A 26526-nucleotide genomic window follows, 5' to 3' on the forward strand; every position below is an offset into this window, starting at 1 on the left:
ACAGCTGCTGAGCCTGTGCTCTGGAGCCCAAGAGCCACAACTACTGAGACCCACGCGCCTAGAGCCTGTGCTCTACAACAGCTGAAGCCACTGCAATGAGGGGCCCGGGCACCGCAATGAAGAGTGGCCCCTGCTCCCTGCAACTAGAGTAAGCCCGTGTGCAGCAACAAAAACCCAATGCAGCCAAAAAGAAATAAAATAAAATAAATTTATTTTTAAAAAAATCTTGAAAATTTGTCACTCTCTCTCATACATTTTGAAGTCATTATTTTTATCCCCAAACTATATAAAATTACTTTTATTTATTTGATGTCAATGGTTTTCTTTTTCAATAGATTAAACTAAATAATCTTTGATGTTGATTCTATTCTTCCTAGAGATCCTAAACTCTGTGATTTTAGTGGAAAATCAGCAATACATTATGTGTCACAAATAGGAAGTTTCAGGAAACAGCAGTTATTGGACATTCTAATGAATTCTATGCCAAAACCAGATAAATATTTCTATTCCACTTTCAAAAGTCTCTAACTACAAAAGCCCTATTAGAAATCTTTCTTTTTCTACATGGACTTGATGGATCCGTTTAAAGAAATCAAACTAAATGTGTATATATGTATAAATGAATCACGTTGCTGTACAGTAGAAATTAACACAACATTGTAAATCAATGATACTTCAATAAAATTTTTAAAAAAGAAATCAAGTGAACAACTATTTATTGAGCAGGGACTTTGTACAAGACCCAAAACTAGATACTCTGAGGCAGACGAAGAAGTCTAAGACATGGTCCAAACGTCTGAAAGTGTTCAGTACAGTCAGGGACACATCATGTAAGTCAGAGGAGAAAGAGCTTGTTGTAAACTTGAAAGGGGAAGAAGGACTTACAGTGGTTCTCATATGCTGGATAAGATAGGAAGGAAGAGAAGAAGAGAGAAGGTGTGATATAGGCAGGGAGAAAGAGTCTGAGCAGGACAAAAAAACCAGCCACAGAGAAAAGTGTAATAGAAAAAATGCCACTGAACCACATGTGACTGTGAAAGCTGCTTGACTTTACTGTTTGATTGGCTTTTTTTGGAAGCTTCTTGGCAGGGAACAAGGTTATCCCCAGGGAGGTTTCATGGAAGAGGTGAGACTCAATCTGGTCCTTAAAAAATGATGAGATTTGATTTTGTGGAGCAGAGGCATCATGCTGTAAGTGAGCATGGCTTATCCCAGGAGCAAATGGGAGACTAGAACCAACAGTTCATGTCAGGAAAAAGGAATACAGAAGATTAGATACATAAAGAAACTGGGTCCAGGGACTTCCCCGGTGGCACAGTGGTTAAGAATCCGCCTGCCAATGCAGGGGACACGGGTTCGAGCCCTGGTCCAGGAAGATCCCACACGTCACGGAGCAACTAAGCCCTCGCGCCACAACTACTGAGCCTGTGCTCTATAGCCCACGAGCCGCAACTACGGAAGTCCGCATGCCTAGAGCCTGTGCTCCGCAACAAGAGAAGCCACCGCAATGAGAAGTCCGCGGGCCATAATGAAGAGAAGAGTAGCCCCCGCTCACCGCAACTAGAGGAAGCCTGCACGCAGCAATGAAGACCCACAGCAGCCAAAAATAAATAAATAAAATAAATAAATTTATTAGGGAAAAAAAAGTAAGAAACTGGGTCCATTGAGGACTCATTAAATGTCAGCCTGAAGGACATTTTTTTTTCCCAATAAAATAGAGTCACTAAAGAATTTTAAGCCAGGTAATGATGAAAGCCATGTTTTAGGAAACTTAACCTGTCGTTGTGTTGGATGAATTTGAAGGAAGAGACTCATACCAGGGAAGCTCTCTTAAGAAACTACAGAAGTACCTGTGTGCGGTTATAAGAACCAGGAGAAGAGTCTTGGTCATGGTGTGTAGTGGTCCTGAGAAGTGCTGGGTATGGTGAGTCTAAGAGATTGTGAAAGAATTCACAGAATTTAGTACTGTAACATTGATAGAGGAGACACAGAGACGAGGGTTGAGGGAGTTGAGTTAAACATGATTCCAAAGTTTCAGCCCTAGGAAGTGGGGAGATAGAAATACAATCAACAAGATAGGAGAATACTTTGGTTTTGTGAGGATGTTGAAGGTAATGAGTTGTAAAACACTACATTTGATGGAAACTTAGGATGTTCAAAGTAGCAATTTTCTGTAGGACAGGGCTTGTGGGAATGGATGGGTTGATATGTTCTTTTGGGAGTTCTCTACAAGGAGATTGTGAGGACCTGAGAGTAGGTAAGATCACTAAAGTACTGATGATGGTAAGAAAATTGCAGGGGCTGAACAGAGGAGGTGCGCCCACAGTTAGAGAGAGCTGTGCACATAGAGACTCAGGGGAATGAGAAAAGGAGGAGAATTGGGAGAGAGTTACAAGAAGGAAGGAGTGGGAAACAACGTCAAATTGGAAAAGAGGTTACAAAGCAGATGTGATAAGGAAGTGAGAGTTTCAATGGCAGGATAGAGGCAGAAGACAGGTTGCAAAGAGTAAAGAAAGAGGATATGGTGAAGAAATGGAGGATATGATTATAGATCACTCGTTCAAATTTGTTTCAGTTATTAGGATAAATGGAAGAACGATTGCAAGAGGAAGTTTTCATGGACAAGCCTGTGCTTATTTGAAGAAGTCAGGATAGCAGGAGAGGGATGAATATGAGAGCAATGTCCCCCAAGAACTAACTGGAAATTCACTGTTTGGTGTTTAGAACTCTATCAGTTTAATATGGCTTCAAGTGCTGGACAGGAAGTGTGCTCGAAACTTTGGCCCCCTTTTAAAAATAAACAGACAAAACCCCGTTCATTCTGTGGACTTTTTTTTTTTTTAAATTAAGGACAATTTTTATTTCCTTCCTTTTTTTGTTATTACATTAAAATAAATTTTAAATGTTTAATAATTGTCATAATCTTAATAACACATAAACATTTTTCCATGTTTTCTTTTGATTTTTGTCCATTTACATGCATATTTTTCACATATTTTTATCTTTAATCTATTTTCTATGTTATCTTCTATATTTCCACTTAATATTAATGACAAACATTTTTGTATGTTTTTACCTTACCATCCATCACCTTCCTGTCTGTATGATAATAATTTCTCTTTCCTTATTTTTCTTTTTTTTTTTAACATCTTTATTGGAGTATAATTGCTTTACAATGGTGTGTTAGTTTCTGCTTTATAACAAAGTGAATCAGTTATACATATACATATGTTCCCATATCTCTTCCCTCTTGCGTCCCCCTCCTTCCCACCCTCCCTATCCCACCCCTCTAGGTGGACTCTTGTTGTGAAAATTATGGCCCTGAAGCTTCATCAGGATCCCAGTCCACTATTTCAAGAAAATCTTAGACAAAATGGAACTGATTTTAGAACCTAGAGCTAGATCTTGCTGTGAAACTGCTGGAGATGCATCTCATCAAAACACATTATTATGTTTCTTTTGGCAGAAAGACATGCTGAATCATTGCTTGACATTTGTCATGATACAAACTCTTCTCCAACTGATATGATGACAGTCACTAAAAACCAAAATATAATCTTGCAGAGCATCAGCAGCAGGGAGGTAAGAAACTCTCTTTAAAAAAACGAAGTAAAAGAAAAATGGATAAGCTACTCCATCTACACTTAACTGTATTTACATCTACTTCATTTGTGTTGCTTGAATATTTATAACAATCATATATTACAATTATAGATTTAAATGTGATTATAAAGAAACTTAAAGTACAATTAATGACAGTCTATCATGAGTTTAATCTCAGGGCAGTAATGAGTTAGTCAACTCTGAGTCTCATGCACTGTGTGTGTGTGTGTGTGTGTGTGTGTGTTTGTGTGTATGGAATACCACAGAATATTACTGCAGTTGAATCCATACTAAATAGTAAAATGTAGCTTGTCTTTATGTATGTTAATGTGGAAACGGAGAAAATCATTATTCTGATCATGTCAAATCCATCACAGGGTACGACAAAGGAGGTACCTCCTCTTGGCCCTGGTCATCACCCCCTGCCCATGATGAATGACTCCATAAAGTATAGTAGCAGTAGTGGTAACAAACATCGTGCCCATGGAAAATTATGGAATGATTCCCAAGAGGTACAGTAAACTGGTAAAGTGGTTACCTAAAGGAACAGAATTGGAGAAAAACTTTAAAAGGTATACTCATGTGTACCTTTTGAATTTTTATAAAAATTAACATAGCCCAAACTGTTAAAAATATTACTACTCTATGGGAATTCCCTGGCCATCCAGTGGTTAGGATTTGGTGCTTTCACTGTGGGGACCTGGATTTGATCCCAACCAAAAAAAGAGAAATTCCTACCCTATATTTTATTGGTAATAAAGAATATGACCACACAATTGTCTATTTCTAAAAGGTAATGAGGTATGTACTATAATATGTATAAACAATACGAAGAGTTTTGGAGATGGTGGAGTAAGATCTTTCAGTCCCTTTCTCCTTCCAAAAACCATCCCCAAATAACAAGAAGACAAAAAACAAAAATTTGAGTAAAAAATTAGTGGTTTTTTACTAATTTTGAGAGTTGGTTGAGAGTGGTTGAGAGTCCACCTGCTGATGTAGGGGACACGGATTCGTGCCCCGGTCCGGCAAGAGTCCACGTGCCGCGCGTGCGCAGAGAGGCTGGGCCCGTGAGCCATGGCCACTGAGCCTGCGCGTCTGGAGGCTGTGCTCCGCAACACGAGAGGCCACAACAGTGAGAGGCCCGTGTACCAGAAAAAAAAAAAATTAGTTTGAAATAAGTATAGATTCACAAGAACTTGTAAAAATAGTACAGAGAGGTGCTGTCTAACCTTCACAAGCTACCACCAATTGGAATTATCATCATAACTATAGCTGATTGTCAAAACTAGGAAACTGATATTGACACAATACAAGGAACTAGACTACAGACCTTACTTGGATTTCACTAGTCTTTGAATGCATTCCTTTTTCTTCTTCTGTTTTCGTGTGCCTGTGTGTACAGTTCTATGGCATTTTATCCCCTGTATTATCATGATCAAGATACAAAACTGGTCTGTCTCCACAAAGGAACGCGCTCTTACTCCTCTCTTTACTGCCACATCCTCCCTGCTAACTCCTGGCAACCACTGATCTATTCTCCAACTGTATAATTTTGTAATTTCACAAAGGTCATATAAATGAAATTATCATACATGTGAACTTTTAAGATTGCTTTTTCAACTCAGCATAATGCTCTTGAGATAGAGCCAATCTGTTGTGTGTACCAATAGTTTTTCTATTGCTAGGTAGTATTCTATTACAATTAAATTTTGTTTCACAGTTTTTTAGCCATTCACTTGTTGAAAGACATTTGGGTTGTCTCTAGTTTGGGGCTATTACAAATAAAGCTACTATGAACATTCATGTATAAATTTTTGCGTGACTTATGTTTTCATTTCTCTAGGATACATGCCCAGGAGTCCAATTAGTGGGTCATTTGGTAAATGTATGTTTAGTTTTTTTAAAAACTGCCAAACAATTTTCCAGAGTGGCTCTACCATTTTATATTCCCACCAGCAATAAATGAGATGTCCAGTTTCTCTACACCCTTGCCAGAATTTGGTACTATCAGTATTTTCTATTTTAACCATTTTAAAAAATTTAAACCAAAATTAGTATATGGTGTTATCTCATTGTGGTTTTAATTTGCATTTCCCTAATTACCAATGTTGAACATTATAAAAAAATTTATTTGTGGGCTTCCCTGGTGGCGCAGTGGTTGAGAGTCCGCCTGCCGATGCAGGGTACACGGGTTCATGCCCCAGTCCAGGAAGATCCCACATGCCGCGGAGCGGCTGGGCCCGTGAGCCATGGCCTCTGAGCCTGCGCGTCCGGAGCCTGTGCTCCGCAACGGGAGAGGCCACAACAGTGAGAGGCCCGCGTACTGCAAAAAAAATAATAATAAAATAAAATAATAAAAAAAAAATTTATTTGCCATCAGCATAAATTGTTCAAATATTTTGTCCATTTTCTGATTGAATTGTTTGTTTTCTTATCGTTGGGTTTAGAGTATTCTTTATATATTCTGAATGATGTGTGACTCGCAGATATTTTCTGCTAGCCAATAAGAAAAACTTGGAGGTTTTTTCACCTTTTTTTTTTTGCGGTACGCGGGCCTCTCACTGTTGTGGCCTCTCCCGTTGCAGAGCACAGGCTCCGGACGCGCAGGCTCAGCGGCCATGGCTCACGGGCCCAGCCGCTCCGCGGCATGTGGGATCTTCCCGGACCGGGGCACGAACCTGTGTCCCCTGCATCGGCAGGCAGACTCTCAACCACTGCGCCACCAGGGAAGCACTTTTTCACCTTTTTGACAATTCCTTTATCAAACAGAAGTTTTTAATTTTGATGAAAACCAGTGTACCCACTTTTTCCTTTACTGGTCTTGATTTTTACATCTAAGAAGTCTTTTACTTGATCCGGGTCCTGGTTACATGGGTGTGTTCAGTTTATAAACATTCACTAGTCTATACACTTATGATATGTGCATTTTTCTGAATGTATGCTATACTTAAAAATAAATTAAAGGGAAGGGGTATGCCTTCAAATATCTGAGAAAAAATATGGTTTTCAACCTCGAATTTTATATCCAGACAAACTATAAGTCAAGTATTAGGGTTGAATAAAAACATTTTTCAGACACACAAATGCTCAAACATTTTACATTTCATACACCTTTTAAGGAAGCTACTATGTGCTCTGTTAAATTAACGAAATAAGATAAAAATGGAGGGGAAAATTGGATCCGTGATTCAGGGTATCTGAAACCTAACACAAGAGAGGAGGGTATCCTTGGTATAAAGCAGAAAGCAAGTCCCAGGGCTTCAGCCACGTATGAAGTCTAGAGAACAAAGAGCTCTGATCCTTGGGGGATGGGAGGAGTAAGGGAGAACAGGATAATGGAAATTTCCAGGAAGAAGATGGAACTGATATATTATCTGATATATTTAACCAAGTGAAAAGACCACAGGATGTTTGGAAGATTTGAGTTAAAAAATATAAGAAAAGGAATTAAATATTAAATTAAATTGTGAATGAAATAAAAATAGGGGTTTTGGGTTTTGTGCAGGAAGTTATTTAGGAAAGTATAAACATACTACACTACGATTGCACTACTACAGTGCAATACATACAGTATAGTACAATACTCAAATAATCATAATTTGAACTTTGCCTATTGATTTAACAAGAAACAGAGGGTGAATTTACTGGGAAGATAGAGGCAAAGTATGAGAATATTAAATTGTCAACTGCAATAATAAGAAGCCAGTAGGTAATATATCACTTTAGTGACAGCAGGATAAGTACATTATCTAGAGATATGGAAGAAAATACCAAAAGAAACACTTAAAAGGCTGGAACTGGCTGCCTTTGGGGGAAAGAGTGGGGAAGGTAACTGATGACCTTTTTTGTTATAAGTTTTTGTTTTTAACCATTATTTGACTTTTAAAAAATGTATAAGTTAGGTAACAATGAAAACGAATTAAAAATTAAAATACAGAAATGGTTAAATCCCAACTCCTCTGGGGCAGGGGATGGGATGAGGTAGAATGGAAACATTTCTTTTTAATACTATTTGAATATTTTACTATTGTGCATTTGCAACTTTTCTAAAGAGGTTAGCCTGCTTCTCACCAAAGTTGCTTTAGTACAGTGGTTGTCAAAAGGGGGTGATTTTACCCCTCAGGAGGCAGTTAGCAAGGCTTAGAGACATTTTTGGTGTCACAACCGGGGCAGAAGCGCTGCTGGCATCCAGTGGGTACAGGTCAGGGATGCTGCTAACATCCTACAGTGCGCAGGGCAGCCTTTCCACAGCAAAGAATCACCCAGCCCCAAATGTCAGTAGCAGCGAGGCTTAGAAACCTTGCTGTGTAGTAGGCTTTGTCACAACATTGAAGGTTGTATTGTTTTTGATTACTGATATTACATAGTAATTGGAACAAAATATCTAGAGACCAATCTTTAAAATGTGTGTCATGCATCAGAAATTGATAAACAAAAACTCATTTACTTTTCTTTTTTTGTGTGGTATAGTTAGGAACTTTCTTTCTTAAAAAGACTAAAAATCCTTTCATATTAGTATATTTTTTCGTGCAAAACATTTTCTGAACTTTCACTCTATATTTTCCTTATTATGGTTGAAATAACTGAACTCATTTCTGAAGGAGAAATAGACTCTCACTATTGAATTTGCCTCTTCTTCTCAGTGCTTTCTCTAGTGCTTAAATTGCAAAACCCAAGGTCACTCTTCACTTCTTTCCTTTGAATGAAAGCTTGCTTTTCTTTTGGGTTGTCTGTAATAGGTTTTTATAGTTTACAAATATAAGCAGCTGCCTTGCTTATAGGATTGCTCCTGAGAGGCTCTTTATACCCTCTCCCAATCTCTTTTCATCTAAGGAGAATCGTCTTTCTAAATTTAATTACGTATGATTTCTATGCCTCTTTTCTGTGTGGTTGGCATTCTGTTGTTTACAGATTAGAATGCTATGCCCTCTATCTAGTCTGTTGTCACCTCCTGCATCACTGTCAATGGTTTATGAACTCCATTTATGTTTGGGATGTGCTATTCTAACATTTTCTCTCCTTCACTCACAACTGAGTGTCATTATTTTAATTTTCCTCCTTGTAGCACCCAAGCACTCCTTAAAGTCATTCATATTTAGTATTCTAAAAGAAATTAGAAAATTCTGAGCTGTTTCTACTTTTGTCTTCATTTCCATGATAACCTTCAAAGTAGACATTATTCCCTACATCCTTTTTGTTTGTGATACTTATGGTTTTTCAGTTTATTCTATGGAAGAAATTTTTGTCAGGAGATTGTAGGCATCACACATCTTTTATTTTATCTTTTCCTGTGCAAAACCTATAAATCAGGTTTGAGTATTCTTTCTTTTAATTTTGCTCACTGTTATTGATTCCTTTCTTTCTGGTTCTTGTTGAGACTCTGTTTCAAGTTTTTTATGGTAACAAGAAAGCAGAGTGGTTAAGACCTCTGTAACCAGACTACAGAGTCTGGGTGTGAATCCTGGCTCTACCATAGGCTAGCTATGTGACCTTGGGTAAGTTACTTAACTTCTCTGGACCTCACGTACAAAAGAGAATAATAGTTCCTACCTCTAGAGTTGTTGTGAGGATTAAATTAGTTAATATGTGAAAGGTGCAACAGTGTCTGGCACTTTATGTGTAAATGCTAGTCGTCATTATGGGTTTTGTAGGTAGGTGTGCCCACACTCTGTGTCTTCCAACTTTTCTTAAAGGACCAGCTAATGAATGAACTAAGCAGTTGAGAGGGGTGGGATAGGGAGGGTGGGACGGAGGCTCAAGAGGGAGGGGATATATGTATACATATAACCTATTCACTTTGGTGCACAGCAGAAATTAACACATTATAAACCAATTATACTCTAATAAAGATTAAAAAAATAGAAAAAAATTCAGTAAAGACTTTAAAAATGGTCCACATCAAAAAAAATCTTAAAAATCATGTACTGCTAAGTTATTACAATTGAACACCTAAAATATTTTCATGGCAGTATAAATGCAGGGTTTTATTTTTATTTTTTTCTGTGATAATTAAAATGAACAGAGCAAAAAGAAAAGATTCCCAAGCTCTCTTGGGAATTAATGAATGAAATATCAGATGATGTTTGGTGATAAAGGCTACCTGCTTGTCCAACAGGCATCTGCATTTAGGGCAAAGACTTTTTATCCAACAGTCTCCTTAAGTAGACGGTTCAACCAGATCACAGAAGCCAGAGAGCCACTTGTAACATCCAGGTTGTGACGGGATATCTTAACTACTACTTGCATCTATCACTGTTCTAGACATTAAAAAGGGCAAAATCACCAGCAACAACTTCTAATGAAGGAAACTGTCAACAACAATGAATTCTAATAGAAAACATTTCTTCTTTAGAGAGTTAGGAGTACTTTTTATAAATCAAGCTGTTTCTCAACCATGTTTTTCAGCATAATGATTATTTTCTAGAGGGTAAAAGGAAAGCTTTAGAGGTTGCATACCACGATTAGATCAAAAAGCTGTCATAGTGAAAACTTTAATCAGCTTTGCTGCCTCCTTTCAGTCTAAGGTTATATCTGCAGCTTCCATATGGGGCAGGGATTTCTACCCTCATCATTTACAAATGATGCCCCAGGGAGGCATTATGGAAAAGATCATGTTCCTTTGGGGTTGTTCACGGACTGTGGCCAAAGGATTCTTTCCAGTTACCCACCCAGATGGAATTTGGGGCAGTTTAACAGCCTGGACGCGGACATGATAAAGTATAAAATATTGAATTTCTCTGTGTCTCAGTGATTTCAGCTTTGATCTTCATTTTTGATTATGCAGTTAATCACGTCCGTGTCTGTCTGAGCCTGGTGCTCTGGAGGCGAATAGTTTCCCATTTTTTTAGTCCTAAATGCTTTATCCGATTTAAAAGGAATCCACAGTGTGAAACTCTAGCCTAGAAAAAAAATCAACATTCACTCTGCCAACCAAGTACGACATTGAACAACTGAGTTTCTATTTTATGATATTTCAGGAGTTTGACCAAGATGATGTCTGCACTCATTCCATATTGATTAGTGAAAAAGGAGATCCAAGTGGTGATGGACTAGACTGGCAACCCAGGACAGAAGGTATCTGTCTTCTGTCCTTGATATGGTTACAAAGATAACATGGATTATTTGGATTTCCCCCCTAATTTTGGTAGTCCTCAGTGCAGGAACATTGAAATCACAGAGAAGCGCAAAGAAAAAGAAAAATCACTTATAATCCTATCCTTTGGTCCATACCTGAATCAGTGAGTCTTGTCAGTCTGCCCAGCCAAAATGGGCATCCCTCTTCTGTCTCTCCTCTTTGTTCTACCCGACTCCAGCTCAGCCTACTGTCCTCATCTCCTATCTTTTCTGTCTAATAACATCTTTTTCCTCATTTCTTTCCTCTCAGAATCTTCCATCAGCTCCAGGGATCTGTTCTCTTCCAGGACCAAGCATTTCTCCACTATCTGTCATCCCAGAGCTCCTCCCTTGAGGGGGAGTTGCGGGCCTGAACAAAGAACTAAAGCCCCAAGTTGCACTCTTGTATTCTAGGAGGTCATAAGTCTGGAATTTTCCAGAACAATGCCCATTCCAAATATGTCATCCTGTCCTACCCATAAGTGTCCTTGCATTGAACAGATCACAAAGTATTTGCAGATTCTCACTTCAAAAAATAGTCATCACAGAGATCACATTTGTCTGTCATCTATTCGCCTATAAACTTTTTTTAAAAAATAAATTTATTTGTTTATTTTTGGCTGCATTGAGTCTTCGTTGCTATGTGCAGACTTTCTCTAGTTGCGGCGAGCGGGGACTACTCTTCTTTGCGGTGCGTGGGCTTCTCACTGCAGTGGCTTCTCTTGTTGTGGAGCACAGGCTCTAGGCGCACAGGCTTCAGTAGTTGTGGCACGTGGGCTCAGTAGTTGTGGCTTGCGGGCTCTAGAGCGCAGGCTCAGTAGTTGTGGCACGGGCTTAACTGCTCCACGGCATGTGGGATTTTCCTGGACCAGGGCTCAAACCCGTGTCCCCTGCATTGGCAGGCAGATTCTTAACCACTGTGCCACCAGGGAAGTCCCCCTACAAACTTCTTAAATGAAATGTTTATTTGAACTGCTCCAATCTCTCTCTGATAATTTTCCTATTTGTATTTCTAACACTCCAGGGAAGCTGCTCTCTGGATGTCTTTCTTCTCATCCCTGTCAGCCACCCTGAATGCCACAGTGCTGTCCTAGCTGCTGTCTCCTTTGGCCCCTTATGTGATGCTGCCCTCTTCTGGGGAGTCTTCAGTCTTTCTCAAACTCACTCGGTATCTCCTCTCCCCTGGCGGAGGGCGGGGAATAATTTAATAACATTTGAAATGATTAACTCCATGAACCCTGAAAGACCTAATTAAAATAAACAAGTTCTGATCCCCTTCCAAACAGTCTATGTGATCTGCCTTTGACTTTCAAAGGTTTCAAAGCTGAGTTCTCAGAAGCCTGATTGTGTTTCCCATCATCTTCCAAGAGGTTAAAATAATGTGTTTATTCTGCTCCATTTGGAAGTGACTTGCCATTTGAGGTGCTTATAATTCTTTTAAAATCGATTTGCAAGATTTTACGTTTTCATATAGGAACCATAACACTTATGCAGCATCTCGACTAGGCCCTTGTAGTTTTAAGCTTTCATAACTTGGGTTACACATTTGAAAGAAGCAATTATGTTTCTAAATTTTCCTCTCATAGTTGATAAGAGTCTTCACTAGAGCTAGTTACTCTTTTAAGTCACAAAGCCTGAAATAAAACTGTTTGGGGTATTATTGTGCATTGTCTACATCTTAAATAGCAATAAATCTCTTTAAATCCCATTTACATGTTTCTACCAATAACATATTCCAGGTTGTTAATGTTAAAGTGCTTGCACATGTTATGAAGACTTTATGCACATACCATGTGACTATTCTGTTGTAGATATGAACATTTTAACATTTTATTTATTTATTTTTGGCTGTGTTAGGTCTTCGTTGCTGCATGTGGGCTTTCCTTAGTTGCGGCGAAAGAGGGCTACTCTTCATTGCGGTGCGCAGGCTTCTCATTGCAGTGGCTTCTCTTGTGGAGCACGGGCTCTAGGCACGTGGGCTTCAATAGTTGTGGCGCACGGGCTTAGTTGCTCCGCGGCTTGTAGGATCTTCCTGGACCAGGGCTCGAACCCATGTCTCCTGCATTGGCAGGCAGATTCTTAACCACTGTGCCACCAGGGAACCTCTAGATATGCACGTTTAGTTTATATCTGTTCATTGTATTATTCTTTTAAAAAGGGAGCATCACTGACTAAAGTATGTATAAACTTTATATAATGTTTGGATAACTCCCCTGGTCTTTTTTTTTTTTTTTTTTTTTTTTGCGGTACGCGGGCCTCTCACCGCTGTGGCCTCTCCCGCTGCGGAGCACAGGTTCCGGACGCGCAGGCTCAGGGGCCATGGCTCACAGGCCCAGCCGCTCCTCGGCATGTGGGATCCTCCCGAACCGGGGCACGAACCCGTGTCCCCTGCATCGGCAGGCGGACTCTCAACCACTGCGCCAGCAGGGAAGCCCCTCCCCCTGGTCTTTTAACAACTAAGTATTCCTGCAGCATACATTTGCTTTATTATGGGCTTTTACAGATGGTAACTTGTAAAATAAAATCCCCCCGCAAAATCCCTCATCTTTTTCCTTAGTGTAAAAATCTTGCATTCCTCAATCAGCTATTTTCCCAGAACATATCAGATGCAAACCTCATAGACTGGAAATTGAGCGTGTAAAATTACCCTTTTCATGAGTGAATAAGAACCTATTTTCTGAAATTTCTGGGCTTAATTTATTTTTAATTGTGTATCATCAGAATTCTTAAGTGTAGATAACAGAATCTACTCTCCTTGAGTGAAGAAGCAAGGAAGTTTTCAAAGATACTAGAAAGTTCACAGACCATTGAAAAACCAAAGGAGAAGAACAGACCCCAGGTTGGATTGTCAGAAAGAATTCTTGTAGCTACATCTCAAAACTGGCTACTGACCCCCAGGTCATGCTGCTTCATCCACAACCAGGAGCTGCTCCCACACTGACCTCAGAACCTCCCTCCTCTGTTGACACTCACGTCAGCAAATGATGCCTGTGCCTTATCTTTTCTCATGTAACCCACGTGAATCCATGTCTCAAGTTAGCTTTCTGAACTCTAGTGGCAAAAAAGGCTGGAAAATGTAGTTTTAAAAAATTCTGTTGAAAATCATGATTTAGGAAACTATCAAAACATGGAGAGGTTATCAAAATGTTTTGAACCTCGATTCCCATCAATTTAAATAGAACAAGTGGAAAACACAGAAAAGTAAGACTTTTCTGGAGAAAATAATTTTTCTTCATTGAATGAATTAGGTTAGGCCAACTTTAAATATTCATTTTAATGATTTAGCACTTACATTAACAAATTAATCATCATTTCCAAACTTTTATGAATGTCATTTGCACCTCTTCTGCAAGGAAATTATGTTTCTGGTTGTGTTTAAATGTTGCCTTTTAGTTTCTCTCCACTGTAACATTTTCTGGTGGGGTTAATTAATTAATTTTAAAGATTCTTTTGATGTGGACCATTTTTTTAAAGTCTTTATTGAATTTGTTACAATACTGCTTCTGTTTTATATTTTTTGGGTCTTTGGCCGTGAGGCACGTGGGATCTTATCTTCTCGACCAGGAATCGAACCTGCACCCTCTGCACTGGAAGGTGAAGTCTTAACCACTGGACCACCAAGGAAGTCCCAGGGTTATTTTATTAATACATCCTCTTACTGGAAAGATTCACTCAGATGGGAGCAAGTGTTTTATTTTTACATGTTAACAGTGCATCCTCTTTCCTGGATCACTGGATATGTTTAGAGGCTCCCGTGACTACTCACAGTATTCAAAAGACAAAAAGAGAACAGACGTGTTCCAAGATGATTTCAGAGCCAGAATGTTGTATAATCTTTCCCCCTCCCCTCCGCCATTTAGGACCAAAATTTTTTTTTTTCCATTTAGGAGCCATTAACTTTTCACAACGTCTAAAAAGGCAGGTATTTCTCATACTCGCTTATTGTATCTTTGCTCCTTGTTTTAAAATAAAAGAAGAAATCAACCAATTAACAGATTTTGAACACCTTAAATTTGCTTAAAAATATTCTGGGTAAAAAAAAAAATAACCTGGGTTTATTAGTCCTCAATGATTGTAAAAGTACAGTCATTCTTAAGAACGTGTTCACATGAATACACTGCCCAGTTTTCTAATTTCCACAGCAAAATACTAACTGTACCTAGCCTTTACTAGAACATCATTTTCACTGACAGGTTAGTTATTAGGAAAGTATGCTGTATGTTTTTCTTACTCCAACTTGTCAGCTAAGTGTTTGCCCTCAAGGATGACTATAAAACTGGTATGAAAGACACCCATCTCCCTGTGCTATGTGGCTGCTTCCCACTAGCTATCTATTTTACATTTGGTAGTGTATATATGTCCATGTCACTCTCTCACTTTGTCCCAGCTTACCCTTCCCCCTCCCCATGTCCTCAAGTCCATTCTCTAGTAGGTCTGCGTCTTTATTCCCATCTTGCCCCTAGGTTCTTCATGACCAGTTTTTAATTTTTGTTGTGTTTTGTTTTGTTTTTTAGATTCCATATATATGTGTTAGCATATGGTATTTGTTTTTCTCCTTCTGACTTACTTCACTCTGTATGACAGACTCTAGGTCCATCCACCTCACTACAAATAACTCAATTTCTTTTCTTTTTATGGCTGAGTAATATTCCATTGTATATATGTGCCACATATTCTTTATCCATTCATCTGTTGATGGACACTTAAGTTGCTTCCATGTCCTGGCTATTGTAAATAGAGCTGCAATGAACATTGTGGTACATGACTCTTTTTGAATTATGGTTTTCTCAGGGTATATGCCCAGTAGTGGGATTGCTTGGTCATATGGTAGTTCTATTTGTAGTTTTGTAAGGAACCTCCATACTGTTCTCCGTAGTGGCTGTAACAATTTACATTCCCACTAACAGTGCAAGAGTGTTCCCTTTTCTCCACACCCTCTCCAGCAGTTATTGTTTCTAGATTTTTTGTTGATGGACATTCTGACTGGTGTGAGATGATATCTCACTGTAGTTTTGATTTGCCTTTCTCTAATGATTAGTGATGTTGTGCATTCTTTCATGTGTTTGTCGGCAATCTGTATATCTTCTTTGGAGAAATGTCTATTTAGGTCTTCTGCCCATTTTTGGACTGGGTTGTTTGTTTTTTTGTTATTGAGCTGCATGAGCTGCTTGTAAATTTTGGAGATTAATCTTTTGTCAGTTGCTTTATTTGCAAATATTTTCTCCCATTCTGAGGGTTGTCTTTTGGTCTTGTTTATGGTTTCCTTTGCTGTGCAAAAGCTTTGAAGTTTCATTAGGTCCCATTTGTTTATTCTTGTTTTTATTTCCATTTCTCTAGAAGGTGGGTCAAAAAGGATCTTGCTGTGATTTATGTCACAGAGTGTTCTGCCTATGTTTTCCTCTAAGAGTTTGATAGTGTCTGGCCTTACATTTAGCTCTTTAATCCATTTTGAGTTTATTTTTGTGTATGATGTTAGGGAGTGTTCTAATTTCATTCTTTTACATGTAGCTGTCCAGTTTTCCCAGCACCACTTGCTGAAGAGGCTGTCTTTTCTCCATTGTATATTCTTGCCTCCTTTATCAAAGATAAGGTGACCGTATGTGCATGGGTTTATCTCTGGGTTTTCAATCCTGGTCCACTGATCTATATTTCTGTTTTTGTGCCAGTACCATACTGTCTTGATTACTGTAGTTTTATAGTATAGTCTGAAGTCAGGGAGCCTGATTCCTCCAGCTCCGTTTTTCTTTCTCAAGATTGCTTTGGCTACAGGGTCTTTTGTGTTTCCATACAAATTGTGAAATTGTTTGTTCTAGTTCTGTGAAAAATGCCAGTGGTAGTTTGATAGGGATTGCACTGAATCTGTAGATTGCTTTGGGTAGTAGAGTCATTTTCACAATGTTGATTCTTCCAATCCAAGAACATGGTATATCTCTCTGTCTACTTGTATCATCTTTAATTTCTTTCATCAGTGTCTTATAATTCATTTTCATGTTTTTGAATTTCTTTTAATTTTTCATATGTTCATTTCATATAGTCTTTCACTTTGATTACATATTACAAAAGTTTCAGCCCACAATGCAATGGAAAATTTTAAAAGCATTCTTCACCAAAGATAGTTTGAGAAGCACTGGGCCTTTGGAGAATGGTCAAAGGCCTTTGGTCAACACCTTTGGAGAAGTACAAGTATGCACCCCCTACGTCTCCCCTTTGCCCCTCTGATTTCTCTGCTTGAGGAAACAGGGAATGGGAAAACTAAAGTGTGAGGGGCAGAGGGCATATGAGGTGGGGAGCAACTCAGAGGACAGGGAGGTCTTGTGCTTTCAGGAATACAGCCATTCCACACAGCAGCACCGTTTGGAAGTAGTCCTCCAAACTTTCTAGTGATGTTGGGCTGGGCTGAGAACTGGAGACCCAGAAGACATGGGGAATGACTTTTAAATCAAACCGTTTCTCCTGCCTTTTAGTCAGATAACCTCAGTGCATCAGGAATGGGTACCAGCACATTCTGTTTCACTTCCAATTAAATTGAGATGGTAGGCTCCAGGACAAATATGGTGACCAGGCAGCCTTTACTCCTGAAGAAAGAGGAACATTACCAGTAGCTCTGCAATGTGAACTTGGGCTTTTTTTTGCCAAGACCTTGCTTAGAACCGAACATCTCCAAGTCTGTAGCCAGAGAAGATGTTCCTCACTTTCTGAAGGGGCAGCCGAGAAAATCTGAAGGTGAGTTCATTTAATTACACAGTTATTCCTTTATTCTTTCGTCCATAAATATTTCTTTACTGACCTTTTTCTTCAGCGTTTGAAAATCTTTACAGGGAACTCATATTTGGTTTATTTTTATCTATGGGAGTTTGGGGGGCCTCCTGAGGACGCTTTCCTCCAAGATTTGAGTTAGCTGTTCTATCTAGCCCAAGACTTATTTACCAGATAGCACACTGGTGCCAGTGTTTCCCCTTAGGACGTTGCTCTCATTGATGTCTGCTTACCACTGTCCGAAACCAAGTGGCCTAAACCACCAGGGCAAACCTATTGTCCAAAATTTTGCATTTATTGGCTTATTGCAATGAGAGATATCGCACAGCAGAGGAAATGTGAAGCATTTCACCAAAAAAAGGGAAAAAAATAGAATTATTTTTATAGGATTTGGGTGCAAGGGTAGAGCTCAAATGAAATTTAAATGACGCAGTGGTGTTTTAAAAAATTTTTTTAATTTTAAATTTATTGTGGTACAATGTACATCACATTAAATTTACTATTTTAACCATTTTTAAGTGTACGGTTTAGTGGAATTAAATACATTTACATTGTTGCACAACCATTGCCACTATGCATCCCCAGAACTTTTTCATCTTGCAAAACTGAAGATCTATACCCATTCAACTTTAACTCTCGTTTCTACTTTCCCCCCGTACCCCTGGTAGCCACTGTTCTACTTTGTGTCTCTATGAATTTGACTATTCTATGTCCCCCATATAAGTGAAATCATACAACATTTGTCCTTTTCTGTCTGGCTGATTTCATTTAACATGATGTTGAAGCCGAGTTTCAATAGGCTGTGTATAAAAGTGTTAACATCAGGTCTGGACTGTGATGTAGACCCAGGGTCTTCTTCCTTGAAATCCAGAAATCTCACTCCCAGTTGTCTACAGCCTCTCTTCGGCCTCCTCTCTTGCCACTCTTCCTCAGCAGGTGCTAAACATAAGCATAACCAAACGCCTTCTGTTCCCAGAACAAATATGTGAATATTTGCACATGTTGTTTTTCTCTGCCGGAACATTAAGCCATCCTTCAGCTCTCCCCTTAGAAACCCCCTCCTATGGGAAGTCTTCCTGAATGTCCCCAAGACTGGGGGAGTCACCAAGCCTTTGGACTCCCATAGGATCCTGACCTTGTCTGCAACATAACACCCATCATGCTGAATTGTCACTGTCTTTTTTTGTGCTGGTCTTCACCAGATGACAAAGGCAAAAACCATCGCACCTCTGCACACCTCGCTCCAGATCTGACACATAACTATTTTAAAATGTATATTGAATTAATAACAATGGCAGTCACCATTTATTGAGTGCCTATTACCGCCTGGCACAAATATTCACTGATATAGGTGATATTAGCATGCTTGTTTTAGAAATGAGGAAAGTGAGCCTCAGAAGGTTAAGTGCATGCCCAGGTCACATTAACTAAGGGGTTACACAGGCTGCGTTCAAACCTGGACCCCCTGTCTTTGAAGCCAACGTGCTTAAGCACTATGTCATGTGTGTTCAGAGCTCACATCGCCCATTTGAGCCCCACTTTAGTTATGAGGGAAAAAAAGGAGAAACATGTAGTCTTGTGGTGGAGGTGAATTTAGAGAAAAGGGAGGGCAGTTGGTTCAGGTACAAACTGGAGGAAGGATGGATGGAGAGATTGAATTGGATATCATGGAAATATCCTCTTCTCCTGGCCAAACCACAGAAAGTCTTGAGGACGTAATCAAAGTAGCACATTCAAACAAGAACAAACTGGGTTAGGTCGGTATTCTGTGATGGGATCTGCTCCATTGGTGTTACGATCTTGTCTGAAGAAGTCAGCTGGGTTTACCAGGCTGGTGTTTGTTCCCTTTTTAAAAATATTTTTGTTTAAATGCAATCTTAAATTTTAGACAATCAATATATATGTCAATTAAGAAAAATTCAGAAAAGACAGGTGAGCAAAAATAAAAGGAAATAAGAAGTACAAATACTGTTTCAAGACCGTTTCTTCTAGAATGTAATTCCACTTTTCTAAATAACATGTTTATAACTACATTGCTTGATTGCTTAATTTAGGCATTATCTATTAGGGTTTAACAATTTTATATTACTCTGTACACACACAGGCAACCTTCGAAATCTTTGTGCTTTAAAAAAATTAATATTCAATGTCTCCCTTATTATGACTAGGTAAAATACCATTCACAGCTGAGCCCCAGGGTGTGCTATGATTACATTGCTTTTCTTTTGAGACATTCTATTTATCCCGGCTTTAACACTCGCCTCATTTCACCATTTGCTTACTTTCTGTATATCTGTCACTAAGTCATCCCCATCCTGTCTGATGGACCTGTGAAACGCACCTCAATACAGCAACTGCACACCAGGTAATCCATTGGTTTCTTTTGTTTTCTAAGACGTTGCTCCTGGAATGCTCTGCCCTCCTGTTTCACTCTGTGTTACTTGGTCTTTGGACCTCCTGACCAGCTGTCTCTTTGGGGGTTCCTCACCATTATCCTGGAAATGCCCTTGGCTACCCTCTGTGTTGAACCCCTGTGTACTGGGTACACGGTTTCCTCTCTCTTGATTAATGCATTCACTTTAGGAAGGTAAATTTTCCTGTAGCTTCCTGAAGAAGGTACATGAATGATATTAACGGTAGTTTTTCATTGTCTCTATTTCCTCTGAGCTCTCTTCTTTCTTTCTGTTTTGTTCTGTGTATTTTCATTGTTAGAGGCTATTCCCATATATCAGTTGATCCTTGGCGATTATTTGTATTTAAGAGGGGGAGACTAAAAAGTGCCAGAGGCTCAAAAGGGCTTGTGGAGTGGACAGAGACCTGGTGGTTGGGTGACGGATTCCCCTAGTGTCAGGATGCGTAGCTAGGCTTTTCTCTCAGCTAGTTTGCCTGAGGGAAGGAGAATCCAAGCTCCTGCCTGTAGGTTATAAGGCTGGAGCTTCACATGTCAATGTGGAGGCTTTCATTTATCCTCACATTTTCAGTCCAGCACCCCTTTTCTGCTCTCAGCTGTACCTAGCTCCTTCGCATCTTTGTTTCAAGCTCTTCAGAGAATAAACTTCCAGCCAGGAATGGAGAAGAGCAACTCCTGACAAGTGGGGCAGGACACAGGACAGGGAATCTGGAACCAACTCCTTGTACAGAGTTTGAAGCAACCCCTTGTTTCAGACTCACCTGCAACCCCACCCTCAGAGGTACCTGGTATCTTTAATTCCTGCTCCTTTCTGGGGTTATTATTTCTTGTTGAGTTCTACCCTCTGCAGGCAGTGAGCAGAACAGAGAAAGCTGACTACTAAACTGGTTATTATTCATCCATACAGTTTTTTTAAAAAATAAATTTATTTATTTATGGTTGTGTTGGGTCTTCGTTGCTGCGTGCGGGCTGTCTCTAGTTGTGGTGAGCAGGGGCTACTCTTCGTTGCGGTGCACGGGCTTCTCCTTGCGGTGGCTTCTCTTGTTGCGGAGCATGGGCTCTAGGCGCACGGGCTTCAGTAGTTGTGGCACACGGGCTCAGTAGTTGTGGCTTGCGGGCTCCAAAGCGCTGGCTCAGTAGTCGTGGCACACAGGCTTAGTTGCTCCGCGGCATGTGGGATCTTCCCGGACCAGGGCTCGAACCCGTGTCCCCTGCATCGGCAGGCGGATTCTCAACCACTACGCCACCAAGGAAGTTCATCCATACAGTTTTCACCTTCCAAAATTTTGTTGATGTCGTGCATGTGTGGTTTTACCCTCTAGGTTTTTGCTGTTCTTTTTCTTTACCTTTTATTTTTATTTTTTTTTGTTTGGCTGCATGGCTTGCGGGATCTTAGTTCCCAGACCAGGGATCGAAGCCGGGCCCTGGCAGTGAAAGCACTGAGTCCTAACCACTGGACTGTCAGGGAATTCCCTTCTTTACCTTTTTAAAAAATTAGTCTACCATCATTTTAGTGAGGTTTGTGGAGAGAGTGGAGAAAAGCTTGTACATTCAATCTTTTAACTGGAATTCTATACACATTTAAAAAGGCTTTCAATATATATTACCACATTACCTACTGGAAAGATCTTACCTCTACATTCTCACCAGAAATGCTTAAGAGTGCCTTTATATCTCACGTCATTCCTTATCAATACTTGACATTACTCATCTAAATATTTATAATACCCTATTTTTTTAAACTCAGGGTGTTATACATAAGCACCCAACTATAAATCATATTCAGTTATATTTCTAGTATTAACTTGTAATATCTTTTCAACAGAAAATCTCAACCTCTAGCATACAACCTCAACGAGGGCAAGAATTTTGTCTTTGTTGTTCACAATTATATTGCCATCTTCTGGGACAGTGTTGGCTACTCAGTAGGCAGTCAGTGAATATTGGTTAAATAAATGGATAAAGAATTGGGGTGGGGCTTCCCTGGTGGCACAGTGGTTGAGAGTCCGCCTGCCGATGCAGGGGACACGGGTTCGTGCCCCGCTCCGGGAGGATCCCACATGCCACGGAGTGGCTGGGCCCATGAGCCATGGCAGCTGAGCCTGCGCGTCCGGAGCCTGTGCTCCGCAGCGGGAGAGGCCACAACAGTGAGAGGCCCGCCTACCGCAAAGAAAAAAAAAAAAGAATTGGGGTGGTGCTCTGGCCAGCTGTGGCTAAGGGGAATGCCCGCATCCCCCTCCTATTGGAATCCTCTTCTTAGGTGACCATTTTTCACCTGAGAATGGCTTCTACCTGTGGTACATCTCAGAGAGGTCTTAAGTGAAATTTCAAAATGGCAGCCTGTGGCCAAAAAGGATCTACAGACATATTTTGTTCGGCCTTCAAAGTATTTTAAAAAGGAATGGGAAGGAGATTTCACATAAAGTCTCCAGCTCTCTGGCTTCTCTTGGCAATTGGAAGATCCAGCAGTGCTGGACTACCCATCTGGAATGGACAACACCAACTAGAACTGGGGAATGGATATCCCTGTAATTGGGGCACATAATTTCAGTTCACCACTGTCCCTACTTACCCCACTTCATTCATTTATGTGCCTACTTTGACCCTGAACACATTGGAGCTTTTGGCTTCAGCTTTAACCCATGATGGTGAGTGGGGTTTACCCCACTTACCAAAGTGGTTTACCCCACTTACCAAAACATTCTGATGTTTTGGTAAGAAGAAAACAGTGTCTGGGTTTTACCCTACCTAGTAAATCTCATCTCGCCCTTCCCCGCACTCCTTCAGAATTTATGATCTATCCCATGTTTGAGTTCGAACAACGGATGGGAGACAATTATACATAAATACTCTCACATTTCTGCAAAGTCTGGGTTTTCTGAGCAAAAAGCACTAGGAGATTGGGTTGAAAGATGACTGAATGGCAAACATGCCTTGGAAGTTAGAGATAAGCTATTGCTCCAGAAAGACTGAAGCTGGCTTTGCCAAGAGCTGTTTACTTACTTAATAGGGTAAAAAACAAACAGACAAAACCCAGAGACACATTTCCCCCTTCTCCTGGAGACACTTGCTTACATTTCATAGTGAAGGTCTCTCTTTCTCAGAAGGGGAAGATGGGTTGAACTGCCAGAACTCTATACATAAGCTCTGAGTCTCATAATTTCAGGGTCTCCTCCTACGGTGCAGCCTCACTACCGGTGCAGGTAAGCACCTGGTTCTCATTTGTGTCAACCTGTGGGAAATTGGGCTGCAGGGAACTGGCACTAGGATGCCCTGTGGGTGATAAGTGCTCTGCTTTCTGATCCAGAGGTCATGTGCTTCCAAAAGGAATATAAATAAAAATAAATAAATATCACTATATATACGCAAATGTTATAAATATAAAACAGAGATATACACATATATATAACATATATATATATATATAAAACAACATTGTATATAAAACAACAACCCTCTTCAGTGGCAGTAGTTTTGTGTAATCATTCTGTACCCACTGCCATGTGGATTACACCTGGAAAAATTCTTCATTTTGACAACATTTCCTCAAACCTCAGCACCAAGATGACTCCATCGCCATCGCCTGGCTTAAGGCCGACTGTGTTCACTCTACTACTAAGAATATCTGATAATAATAATAATAATTTTGGGGACTTCCCTGGTGGTGCAGTGGTTAAGAATCGCCTGCCAATGCAGCAGACAAGGGTTCGAGCCCTGGTCCTGGAAGATCCCACATGCTGCGGAGCAACTAAGCCTGTGCACCACAACTACTGAGCCCATGTGTCACAACTACTGAAGCCTGCGCTCCTAGAGCCCGTGCTCCGCAACAAGAGAAGCCACTGCAATGAGAAGCCTGAGCACTGCAACAAAGAGTAGCCCCTGCTCACCACAACTAGAGAAAGGAAGAAAGCAAGGAAGACCCAATGCAGCCAGAAATAAATAAATAAATTTATCTTTTTTAAAAAAAACTTATAAAAAATAATAATTTTTCTTGTTACAGTGTTTTCCTCTTCTAATATGAAGTATAGTAGCCGGAGAATTGAGGTAAGAGTAGTGTGAGCATTTTTGACTTAAGGATTAACCAAAGCATCTTGTTAGAGACAAATCCTATCAAAGAACTCAGAGCCCAGGGCTTCCCTGGAGGCACAGTGGTTTAGAGTCTGCCTGCTGATGCAGGGGACACGGGTTCGTGCCCCAGTCCGGGAAGATCCCACATGCTGTGGAGCAGCTGGGCCCGTGAGCCATGGCCGCTGAGCCTGCGCGTCCAGAGCCTGTGCTCCGCGACGGGAGAGGCCACATCAGTGAGAGGTCCACATATCGCAAAAAAAAAAAAAAAACTCAGAGCCCAAATCCTCAGCATATATCTTGGAAAAACCACAACTCACATACAGTTTATAGAGGAGCTAATTTCTGGGAAAATTATATCTTGACACGTATATTTCTTTTCTGGGGTGTTTCCCGTTGTCCACATAATGAAGTGAGTAGCTCTTTTGGACATATTTAATTTTTCTTCTTTTAACATATTGAGAAATGAGGTAATTCTTTTTCCATTGGTAGAAAGATTTTCCTAGTTGTCTCATTTGTAAGTAAAGCGTTTGGAAAGAGCCTTGCAATTCTCTCAACTGACTCTTCTGTATTCTGTGAGCCTCTGAGAAAATGCATAGGTACTGCTTAGTGTTGAAAAAAGGACTTCATTGGCCTAAAAAGTAAATAAATGAAATAATGGCTGTTACTGCAGAGGTGTTTAAGCACTGGGAGAATCTGTATTTTGAGAGATGGAAGAAAGTCATCTAGGTAATGAAACTAGGGGATTATACTGCATCTCACCTGTTTCTAATGCCTGTTTCTAGTGTCAGTTTCCTTTTCCTGTCTTCTTACACACAGGTGGCAACAGAATGAAAATTAAACATAAAGCTCTCAATTACCACTCGTGATCTATGCCTATAAATATTCTGATATAATTAGTTATCAAATCTCTATACCCGGAGGGTGGGGTGGTGGAGGGGGAAGGCCACAGTGAAAACTGTAAAGTTAGAGCTTACAGCTTAACCAACCAAAAAGCTGAATATTATATATTGGGTTACACTGACCTCTAGAGGTTGATAATAATATAAACTTGCTTAATTTGAAAATAGTTGGAGGGCCAAGGAGAATTAAAACCCATTTAGGGAGCTAACTCTCAAGTGTATAGTGAGGCACGTTTATAAGCCACTCTCAACAAAACAATTCAGCCAAATAATGAGGAACAGTTGTGTTCTGAATACAAATTCTGGGTTGGTTTGCAACCTAAGGATCACTATTACAGTAAATGTAACAGCAATTTTAAGCTGTTCTAAGGGGGAATTTTAAAAATCTTAGATCAATTCTATGGAAAGTAAATAGAAAAGAGAATGAAATAAAACAGAAAGTAAACAGAAAAGAGAATAGAAGTTTTAAAAAACTTAAAAGTTCTATTGTTTACAATGTAGGGCCTTTATTTTAAACATATAACCATGAATCTTTACATATGTTAACATTGGTTTTTAAAAGTATTGTCTTACCTTGGTTCTTAAAAAACACCAGGCATAAGATTTTAGTTTTTAAAACTGTGATCTCCAGGATAACTTTGTACTTTAAAGGACTTCCTAAAGAGAATCTTGAAATTTCTTCAGATTACTTTATTAATATGATATGCGTATGTGTTTCTGCATTCATTCTTTTTCTCTTTCCTTTTAGTTCCCTCAGCCACCATTGTCACCCTTGCCTGTGAGATCCTGTCTTCTTACTATACCCCCAAATCATAAGGATCAGAAAGAGAGAGAAAGAAATATTCCAAGCTTCATATCTTTCATACCTAAGCTCTCAGAGCCTGTTAGTCGATCTGATGAGTTTAGACCATCAAACAAGCAGAAGGAAGCACCGTTCAAGGTGTTAGAGGATCAGACTCTCAGGTCATTTGATAGCTCTATCTGGTCCAGAAACATGTGCTCTTTCTGGAAGGCTCACCATCACAGACAACACCTGGAGACAGGAGAGTAGGAAATCCAAGGAAACAGAGTGATGTGTCAACACTGAAATCTCTCACTTTGAAAAAGGACAGTCTTTGGTGTCCTTTGAGAATTTCAAGGAAGGCAATTTTCCTACAGATAGGGAAGTGGATATTGACTGCCATGGTGCTGAAGTGAGAAGAGCAGAAGAGAACACTCAATCTCTTTCATCAGGAAAGACACTATGAACAAGATTCAGAAGCTGGGTATATCAAACCAGTCAAGTTCCAAGAAGCCCTGCATTCAGAAATAACTCTAAGCCAGGATGAAGGGACTAGAAATGATAAAGCGGATTCAAAAACTGCTTCAGCACATAAAGGGGAAGTAATTGAGCCAAATCATATTTCAGAAGAGTATACTGTTCTTAAAAGTTTGTCCAATATAGTTCCTCATGACCCCATTGAAAAGCTCCCAGAAGATCACAGAAGCATGGAGACAAACATAAAAATATCAGTAGCAGAGGCAACCAAACCAGAAATGAACGGGATGGTGCCTCTTATCCACATCACTTTCCCTGGAGATGAAACTCCCAAGGAACCAGCAATAACTAAACCAAGCCTCCAAAAAAGAAAGGGCATCCTTCATAACAACAGTAGCTTCAACATACTTGCAGACCAA

The 26526-nt window shown here is 39.9% G+C and overlaps 1 protein-coding gene across 1 annotated transcript in view; it reads left to right on the forward strand.

Annotated features, from left to right (window-relative positions):
• The first annotated feature begins 471 nt into the window (after positions 1–471).
• MAP3K19 (mitogen-activated protein kinase kinase kinase 19) overlaps positions 472–26526 on the forward strand; it is a 37563-nt gene continuing 11508 nt past the window's right edge. Inside the window, 7 exon segments of the mRNA XM_030883013.2 lie at positions 472–490; positions 3464–3582; positions 10581–10677; positions 23883–23926; positions 25598–25887; positions 25889–26086; positions 26088–26524. Of these exon segments, the coding sequence (XP_030738873.2) occupies positions 472–490; positions 3464–3582; positions 10581–10677; positions 23883–23926; positions 25598–25887; positions 25889–26086; positions 26088–26524 (1204 nt within the window).

The sequence above is a fragment of the Globicephala melas genome, chromosome 7 (genome assembly GCF_963455315.2).
Source record: "Globicephala melas chromosome 7, mGloMel1.2, whole genome shotgun sequence".
In the NCBI taxonomy this organism is placed as follows: domain Eukaryota; kingdom Metazoa; phylum Chordata; class Mammalia; order Artiodactyla; family Delphinidae; genus Globicephala; species Globicephala melas.